This window comes from Syngnathus scovelli, chromosome 9 (genome assembly GCF_024217435.2).
Source record: "Syngnathus scovelli strain Florida chromosome 9, RoL_Ssco_1.2, whole genome shotgun sequence".
NCBI lineage: Eukaryota > Metazoa > Chordata > Actinopteri > Syngnathiformes > Syngnathidae > Syngnathus > Syngnathus scovelli.
The window spans coordinates 8,909,854-8,920,354 of NC_090855.1; the positions used below are offsets into that span (position 1 = coordinate 8,909,854).

Below are 10,501 nucleotides of genomic sequence, written 5' to 3' on the forward strand. Positions count from 1 at the left end.
CAACTCCATGGCCTTGTGTGTGCCGTCTTACTGCCAGCAAAGATTCTTTAGGTGAATTACCGACTTGGTTTGGGAACTCCATCACTCTGTCACCCCACAAACACATACAAACATAAATCAATCCTCAAAAAACAAATTGTCTCAGGAGCAAGTCTCACCTCTGCTCCAAGTTCCACATCTCACACAGGAATAGTATGTTTCTCTTTTTCCACTTAGTTGAAGTGCAAATTCAGATTTGCAGAGTAGGAAATGGAGAAGTATTTCATTAAGGGAGCCTTTGTCACTCCTCATTGGGTTGGACAAATAACAAATTAATTTCTTGCCACTTAATTTCTCTCTGGTCTCCGCTGAATTTACACTAACATCAAATTACCGATCACAGGAATGTGAACCCCCTCAAGTCTTTATCAATTCATTAAAAATATGCCGCAAAGGAGACGCTACAGAGGAAGTTCGCTTTTTAATTTAACTCCCTGCCTCCTTTAGCATCTACAAACACAAATCAAGTGATGTGTGTCATTCAGATTTGGATGTTCGGCATACCTGAAACAAACTGATGAGGAAACAAGTTGTGTTGTGATTACAGAGTTGACTTTCAACTTTTCAAAGTAAAATAGTCTGACTTAAAAAAAAAAAAAAAAAGAAAGAAAAAGAAGGGCAAAAAAGTCTTTTTCACTGTGGGTAGTGGTGTTTGGTAAAGAAGCAGTTGTGTATTGACAGGGCCGTATTGATGTTTCAATTAGAGCAGTGTTACATTGTGCAGCAGCATGGTAACACCATGCATCTCCTGCCATCTGCTCTGCCTCCACGTCTGACGAACGACACACGTGGGGCTAATCGAGCCGCACATGAGCGATGGGACTGTGAGCTCTGACACACACACACACACACACGCATGCACACACACTCCTTTATGTGCATCCTTACACAGAGAAATGGGGGAAGGAGGAGGGCGAGCTCCTGTTTTAACACCCTTCAGAAAGCCTGTGATTCCTCCCCTTCTGCCTTCACGTGAGCATCACAAGCAAGTTATTCCTCTGACTGGGAACATGCAAAACAGCAGATGCAGGAGTTAAAATCCATCAAAAGCTCATCCGATGCAAAGATTAGAAAAAAATAAGAAAAAAATACAAGGGGACTGCTCGTGGCAGGTTTCCCGTGCTGGCGTTCCTGCCTGCCAAGCCACATGAATCAAAGACCTCATTGTGTGGATTATTCCGTTAATCTATTGAGGGCATTGAGGAGTATTGCAGGTGTTAATGTGCCAGCTTCCCCCCTGCTTTATTGGGGAGGTGTAGCGTTAGCTTGGTAATCTGTTTTAAATGCTTTCTGGGGAACAAGACACTGAAACGCAGCCAAGAAAACCGCTATGGTGAAGAGCCTTCCATTAATACAACACAGGCGAGACTCATGCCAACAGGGATGAGCCAAGGAGCAACACTTGTTGAAATATTTGACTGTATGAATAATAAGGAGGGAGGGGTATGATATAGCTGAAGCAGTCCCATATCGACATCCCTTTCTCTTGTGTTTTCTCTTGCAGAAGGTGTACTGTGTTCTATCCGTGCCCTCAACGCCTGCTCCAGCTGATAGACTTTAGAGGAGGAAGCAACAGCAATAGAGAAAGCAGTAAAGAGCCAGAGAGTGATGAAAGGTAAAAGGGGACAGAAAGAGAGGTAATCCTGCCTTTTTTTTATACTCCCCAGGGTGGTCTCTTCATCCAGGCCTTCAAAAAGAAGGACGGAATACACCTCCCTGTGACAATGGGAGGGACCCACAAGGGTTGTTGCTAACCGTGTGTGTGTGTGTGTGTGTGTGTGCAGAGTGGTACAGCTTTAAGCAGGCCTTTGAGTGGCCTAATTGCATTGGAATACAGCGGTCTGAGAGCTGGCTCAGATCACGGTGGGCTGCTGAGGGGTTAGAGCCCGCAACTTGGACAGGCACACTCAGCAAAAAAGAGCTCAATGCGGACAATTAATGCTCTCCCTCTCGTTAACTCGCTCCCCACTTTTTGTCCTCCTCAACTATTTTAGACCCCACGTCTTCTCCACAGTTTCCCTCCCTCACACCTCAGTTTGTCGTCATCGGTCGACGCATTAATCCGCCCTTACAGCCTGTCAATCTCCGTCTTCTTTGATGCCCACAACAATTAGAGCAGGGATGAAAGACGTGGGTCAGCTGCTGTTATGTAAGCCTTGCAGGAGGCCTTGACAACCCTTCTTTGTTCCTGTATAATGAGATAAACAATAATTATCATTGTTATGAGAATTATCCTGTGTGCTCAATTGAGAAATATTTAATAGCACACAGGCCAAAATCCCAATCATAATTTATTATATATGATAGATTTCTATTTGTAGTGTTGATAAAATTATTGGGGAAAACCTTAGATTTCAGGCAGTCATTCTACAAATCATTTTGATCCAGCCACGAAAAAAATGATACATTTGTTCAACTACTCGTGAGACCATAAAATGGTCTTTTGAATAAAAAGTCGATGATTCTAAAATAATGAAATGTTTAAGTGGAACCGCTTCAATTAAAGCTGGAAGCTGATTGTTTTATGTCAAATGCATTGTAGAGAGTAAAAAGGCTCATTACGAAGCTACTTTTATGTTATCACGTTTTATAATATCATATTTGACTGCTAGTGGTTGGTTTATTTGCCTCACGGTCGTCATTTGGTGCTTTACTCCATGGCCTCTGTTCCTTCCCACAAAAATCCATGTAAGGTTAATTGAAGACTGGAAATTTCCCATCAGTGTGACTTGTTTGCCTCCATTTTTCAGCTCTTTGACTAACTGGTGATCAGTCCAGCTGTACCCGACTCAGTCAACTGGGATAAGCTCCAGCTCACCTATGACCTTGAGCAGGATAAGTGGTAGAAAAAAGATTGATGGATGGACCAACTCCTTCCTATGAAGTCTTTGAAAGCATCACTGATATTATTATTGTGCCTTTGGTGTAGTAAGTGCATAATCTTTCCCACAGTTGAAACATGCACGTTGTCTGACAAGGAATCTGGGAGCTGCATCGTTTTACACATTACAAACTGGCACAGTGGACAAAATGTGGAACAAGCCGTTTAGAGAACGTATATTTTACCAGCCCTCCTTTGTCTCTCTTCATTACGCAAGCGGTGTCTTAATAAAATGCAATTATTTCCGCTCACAGGACGCTTTCTAGAGAGAAAATGGCAGAGGGATGTGAACTGATGTATGGGGAGACGGTTGCCTAATTAGAGCGTTAGAAATTGAATCTTTACAACACACGGGTCATATAATTATCCATCCCACTGTTAATTTAACGCTTACATTCTCTGCTGTTCATCTTTATTCCCTTAAATGTTGGTTGGCAGTGGCCCTTGGTGGTCTGTTAATTTTTTTTCTAATATATATATACGTGTATATAAGTATATAAGTGATGGTAGCTCGGCCCCTAACACTGGCCCCCTTAAGTGATTGAATAACGGCCGACCCTGCAGTCCAAATAACAAGGCTCGCATCATTTATGCATTGTTAAACCATGTAATTGAAACAAGACATATTTTGCATATTAGACCATTAGAATAATGTGCTTTGCGTTTCTCCCAACACGACTATTTAAGCCTATGTGGCGATGTGGTAATTCCTTGAATTACAGCCTAATTACCACAATGTTCTTTTGATTTGGCCCATTTCTAAGTTACGCCACAATAATGTTCAATATTACCAGAAGGAATTACGGAGCCGAGCCCAGAAACTTTATCTTGTATCACTTGAATTCATTCAAAGGATTATTAGCCTATGAAATGATCGACATTAATGGCCCAATTAGGTGCACTTGTCAAAGAGTTCCACTTATAAGCGGAAACTAGTACAAGCACTTGGTGAGTTTTCCATCAAAGTGCCGCCATCTGTTTATTCTTAAAGGGGTGGTTTGTTCAATAAGTGAAAGGGATTCCCAGGACTTAACACTTGGAAAAGCGGAAAACGTAGTTGGCAAAAGCAGCATACTCGTATTCACTTGAATCACTGATACTGTTGTATTCCTGGTTTATGGTCATAGAATCTTTTTGTGGGATTCCTTTTTTTTTGTAGCACTTCATTTTCCACTCACTGACCACAACATTAGGTACATCTAATCCAAAATGCCTTTTCAAGCAATGCTTGATTTTTAAAAGTTTAATTTCAAAATATTATTGTAGTTGTAGTTGACAGTAATGTATTACTGCACTGATGATGATGATGATGATGATGATGACTGCACTGAAATGGTGTTTCTAACATTTTGGCTAGTAACAAAAGAGACCGAGAGAGAAACTTTTAGAAACATGGCTCAGTATAATTACACAACTGCAAAAATGTATTCTTTTCTGTCAAACTTTTTGTAGGCCTAGGATGTTGTTGTTTTTTAGACTAAGAACTTTGTAACAAATACATTTAAATGTTTGTGAGATCTGTGGTTCTCAAACTTTCAGTGCTGTATCCCCTGTGAAATATTATTTTCAACCTCATACCCCTAAACTAGAGCAAAAGATTTTTGGATGGGAACAAAAAGGACTTTAAACAGTGTTATGCCATCATTATCAGTTTTATTAAACTATGAAACTCAATTTGTATGGCAGACTCTCTTATATTTGGAAATAAAAAGATACAACAAAAAAAGAAAGAGAAATAACTTCATTAAAAATAAGGATTTGTTCACATAAAAACAAAAATATTATCAACATGGGATCATAGTCAATATCTGTTCTCAAAAAGAAATTATTCACTTATATTTACATTTTTTCAAATGTTTGGCAGGTGATCCTATAGGTGGAATGTGACCATTCTGGTATGAGGAGGACATTTTTAGGATATAATAGCCTGTACTGAATATAAATCATAGTATCAACTTGGATTTTCCTGAAATATTGAGATCATTTAATGATTATTTTGAAAAGATTGCTAAGATATTTTCAAATATTACGTACACCCCCTGGAGTGCCTATTTGAGAACTTAAATGTTTCAATTGGATAATTTATTTTCCTCAAAGTTAGTTTGTCTCATAATTTTATTACAATTTTTTTCTACATGATCAAGTTTAATTAAATATTGAATTGTAGTTTTGTCCATTTGAGTAGTTTTTAATTTACATTTTTGTACAAATAAAGAATGTTGTCGATTGATTTATTGAGTTCATTTGGGACATGCCGCTTTTTTGCATACATGGACGTACGTATATAGTGAATTATTGAAGTGTTTTACAATGAAATTGTTGTTTACCTTGGGAGGCGTTGGATTTTTTATTTTATTTTTTATTTATTTATTTTGCTTTATCTCACTGCAGTGTGAGGAGCAGCTTTGAGGAGGGACATAATCTCTCATCTTTTTGGTTTCCTTCTCCTTTTCTACCTCTCAGGGCTCCGTGCGCTTTCCTCCTCCCTCCTTTATCCCCGGCCAGGCTTTGTCCCCACAGCAGAGAGCCTCTCTAAATAGAGGCTTTTAGATAGAACAGGAGCATTCAGGGAGGGGGAAGGGAGCAACGCCACTGCTGTTGTTTCATTTACGTCTCCCTATGGCAACCAGCAGTGGCGAGCCAGGAATGTCGGCCTCTCCGGACAAAGTCCTGCTCCTGGGGCGGGATGGAAGCCTGCTCCTTCTGTTCCCTCTGCTCTGGACCGGAGGCCTCGGTTTGGACATTAAACTGTCTCTTAATTTATTTTGGTCTGTTTGTGCTTCACTGGGTGATGAGCAGCCAGTTTTCCCACACGCCATTAAACTTGAGTGTTTTGACTGATAGAAGTGCTGAGATTATTTTAAAGATCTCTTTTGGTGACGTAAGGGGGCTCTCACAAGTTTGTTTTTATAACGGTAAACTTGCAGAATGGTGTACAACTAATTTGAGGTCATGTAAATACATTATCAGTCTCATCATCACAAGGAAAGTGTGTTTTTCTTATAAGACAATAACAACAGTTAGATTTTAGTTATTCAAATTGAATACAAAGCATCCACTTAAATGTTTTTGAAGATTTTGAAAGTTAAATAAATAAATAAATAAATAAATAAATACATTTATATGTTTGCTTAAATGCTAATGACTAGGAATTATTATGTTTGGGTAGTTCTTTTTCAAATCAAATACAATTAATCAAACACAAATACAATGAAAACAATTTGGCTTGAGGTCCTTTTTCAAACGTTTTAATAATAAGACAACAAATTGTTGTCTGGCCATCACACTTATACGTACATCCCCACAAAGCTTTATTTTCAAAGACGTATTATATTGTTGTTGTTGTTTTTTGCCTTAGAAATTTTATAATCTGGAGCTATTTACTAATTAAAAAACATACATGTAACGTTTTATTGTTTTTCAAATGACAGCCGGTTTTATTTACTGAGCCGGCTGCCATTTAGAAAACATGTACAACAATGGCGCATCTTTAAATGATCCTTTTAGAATTGCAAATATTTAAAGTTTTAAATACGTGCTGTTTTGAACCATGTTTAACTACTTTGTCAGTTTGGGACTGAATTGCATCATAAGTCAAACATTCCAAACTTAAATGCAAGGCTACTTGAAATTAAGTAAATTTAAATTTTAAATTAAATTTAATTATTAATTATTAAGTGGCAAAAGCTGCCCGTACAGCAATATTTCCTTGAATACAATATATTAACAAAACTGACTGCTTCTACAAACATTTAACGTGACAATCTACTGTTTATCGACACGATGCAGATCCAAATTAAAGATCTATACGCAAATAGATGAGGATGTTAGACACACACCATTTACTACAGGCTCAACACGACAATATAGTGACAGCGATCGATATCCATCATCAGCGCTTTTCTGGAAATAACAGCTACACCTGAGACGTCAGTCATGACAGTGCGTGATAATCCAAGTAAATCAACTCTCTCTTACAGTTGCACTGCCTCTGCCGAAGCCGCCGCTGCGCTCCGCTCCTCCATGCTGCACTCCAACGCTTTCCTTCACTCAGCCTCCTCTCACACCCCAATCACCAAAGAGAGAAACGCGTTCCCCGCGGCCAATCGGCACGCCGTCGCCCCTAGCAACTACGTCCATCAGCTTGGCACGACCAATGAGCGCGCGGGGCGGAGCGGCGCGGAGATGCAGGTGAGTCTCGGCGTCCACTCGGCAGAGCGCCGGGGAGGGAGCCGCCTGTAGGCAGCAGACTAGAGGATGCGTGCGTCAAATGCGAGCTGGTTCTAATGCGAGCTACCAGTCCGGCTCCGAGCGTCATGGCGACCGCAGCGTCTAACCACTACAGCATCCTCACCTCCAGCGCATCCATCGTGCACTCGGAGCCTGGCAGCATGCAGCAAGCCGCGGCGTACCGGGACGCGCAGAGCCTGTTGCAGAGCGACTACCAGCTGCAGGGCAACGGCCACGCGCTGAGCCACGCTCACCAGTGGATCGCCGCGCTGTCCCACGGGGAGGCGGCCCCGTGGTCATCGGAGCAGGACATTAAACCGGCGGTGCAGAGCGCCCGAGACGACATGCACAACTCCAGCAACAACCTGCAGCACCAGGCGCGAGCGCCGTCCCATCTGCAGGTGCACCAGGCGGCGCACAGCGGGAACCACCACGACGCCCGGGCATGGAGGACCACCACAGCGGCGCACATTCCCAGCATGGCAACCACCAACGGCCAAAGCTTGATCTACTCGCAGCCGAGCTTCGGCGTCAACGGTCTGATCCCGGGGCCGGGCGGCGGCCAGGGGCTGCACCACCACAACCTACGAGACCCTCACGAGGACCACCACAGTCCGCACCTTAGCGAGCACAGCCATCCGCCGTCCCAGCAGCATCAGCACCAGCACGGGCCGAACCACCACCACGACCACTCGGACGAGGACACGCCGACCTCGGACGACTTGGAGCAGTTCGCCAAACAATTCAAGCAGCGCAGGATCAAGCTGGGCTTCACGCAGGCGGACGTGGGGCTCGCTCTAGGGACCTTGTACGGGAATGTGTTCTCCCAGACCACCATTTGCAGGTTTGAGGCCCTGCAACTCAGCTTCAAAAACATGTGCAAGCTGAAGCCTCTGTTGAACAAGTGGCTGGAGGAGGCGGACTCCACTTCAGGCAGCCCGACCAGCTTGGACAAAATCGCCGCACAGGGCAGGAAAAGGAAAAAACGGACTTCGATCGAGGTCAGCGTCAAGGGGGCTTTGGAGAGCCATTTTTTGAAGTGCCCAAAACCCGCAGCGTCGGAAATAATCTCCCTGGCGGACAGTCTACATTTGGAGAAAGAAGTGGTGAGGGTTTGGTTTTGTAACAGGAGACAGAAGGAGAAACGGATGACGCCTCCCGGAGGAGCTCTGCCGGGGAGCGAGGACGTGTACGGGGACACGCCGCCCCACCACGGGGTCCAAACCCCGGTTCAGTGAGCTCCGCCTCGCATCTTGGAGCGCTCCGACAGGACTTGGCCGAAATTTTGAGTTATATATAAATCACTGGACTATGAAACGATAGTGGGTGTTTTATGTATAATGAATAGCAGTGAGTACGTACGTATACACGGAAGGAGAGCAGAAGAGGGGGGACGGGACGACCCCCCTCTCATCTCTCTACAGAGCTCAAGGAACATCAACCTGTGTTCTCTTCTGTTCTGAGGATACCAGCCGAGCACTGTGAGTCCATTCGACGCAGTTTCAAGGTGTAGCCCCCCCATTGTGTCATGGAATTAGAACAACAGAGGGGAGGGGAGGGCAAAAGGATGCTGTTGTTTTCGACGCCAAACGTGCGCACCCGTTCTTAAACAGCAGAATAGCTTGGCCACTTTATCAACACATTATTTCCGTGTGTGGAAAAAAAAAGATAATAATTGGAGAAAGAAAAAAAAAGCAAAGGCGTTTTAGATGTGTAGCTCCATGCAGCAGGGATGCTTGCTGCTTGATTGGATGCTGGGGGCCACTAAAGAGTCTAGCTCAGGGTGAGCATCTGTCAGCTTTGCATTCATTTTCTTGCGCGGAGACAGCAGGCCATCCAGCTCCTATTTATTCTACAATAACTGAGGTCAGTCTGTATTTCATCATCCAAAACAAACACGGATCAATGTTACCATTAAGATATTGATGATTATATTTGTGTGGCTCGCCGACTAAAACTCATGGCCGTGGCTGTGATGTGATCAGCTATCAAGAGGATAATGTCTAGCTTATTATGAATCAAAAAATCCCACCCCAACCCTCGCCTGTATTCTCCTTTAGATGCCCAGCTTCCAAAAAGATTCGTTGCGTCATCCGCAGGTCAGGACGGACTCTTGATTTCTATAACATTTGCATTCACTTTTGTAAATACTGTACTTTAAATGTCATCGTTCCATCTTTCTTTCTTTCTTTTTTTTTTTTTTTTTTTACACTGGGGCACTTTTTCAATTATTCAAGAAACAGACTTTTTCAAATCCAGTTTCCTTCATAATCTACCTGCTGCCTTGTGTCTGTGTATTATTTATGGCTCTGCGCATTCGCCGGTGCATTTGAGATATTTTTTTACGTCATGTAAATTCCGTTCAAATCGTTTTAGGAGTTCTATACTACTGCAGAAAAATGTAAATTCTGTTACAGATTCACACGTATGCTTTATGGAATGAATTTTAAAATAAAAACCATTAGTGATTTTAAAAATTCATCACAAATCACAAGTGGGAGCGACTGAAAATAAGTTAAAAAGAGCAAGTAATTCAAAAAAACACAAAAAAAACATAGGCTATTAATATGACCCCCAAATCAGCATTTGATCAAATTATTATTATTATTATTATTATTATTATTATTATTATTATTATTATTATTATTATTATTATTATTTTATATTATTATTATTATTATTATTATTATTATTATTATTATTATTATTGCGCTATTTCAAGTTTGTTTCATCTTCACTGATGTTTTTCATCAGCCTTCTGTTTTATGTTTGTATTTGTCTGTTTTTGTAATTTATTTTCGAATGAACTTTGTGGAGGAAACAGGACGATACAGGTAAAAACGAAGTCTCTGGTTTCGCTGGGAACAGTATTTTATTTCAATTTTCACATCTATATGTATATATACATCTTTTTGTTCAGTAGATGGACTCTAATTTTATCCTAAAATTTCAAGCATTTCTGAGGGGTGTGTTTTACTCCCCGGAGTTTTTCTTTAAACCCGCGAGAAAGCAGGAAAACCCCTCGTTACGATGAAATGTTTCTTCACCAGCTTTAATCAATCGATTCAAGTCCAAATTCACTGCAAGTTCAAGTTGTAAGATTTGGATCTGCTCTGCACCTATCCAACGCTTTTTTACCTGTTTTTCTGGGATTACGTTTTTTTTTTCTCTTTCCTTTTTTTGCTATTTTTATGTTTGTCTGTCAGTTTGACTGGTTATATGACGTCATATTCACTGGCTGAAACTGGGGTTACAGAGGTGGTTAATGTGTGGGTGCTTCATGTCTTATACGAACAAACGGACTTGCACATTTTTAAATATGGGGTTGATATTAAACAGCTTTTTTTCCAA

At 41.7% G+C, this 10,501-nt stretch overlaps 1 protein-coding gene across 1 annotated transcript; it reads left to right on the top strand.

The window, feature by feature from the left end:
* The first annotated feature begins 6,728 nt into the window (after window positions 1–6,728).
* On the top strand, window positions 6,729–10,501 carry pou3f2b (POU class 3 homeobox 2b). Its single transcript, XM_049729886.2, has one exon. It carries the CDS (start codon window positions 7,207–7,209, stop codon window positions 8,386–8,388), a length of 1,182 nt encoding a protein of 393 aa, XP_049585843.1. The 5' UTR covers window positions 6,729–7,206; the 3' UTR covers window positions 8,389–10,501.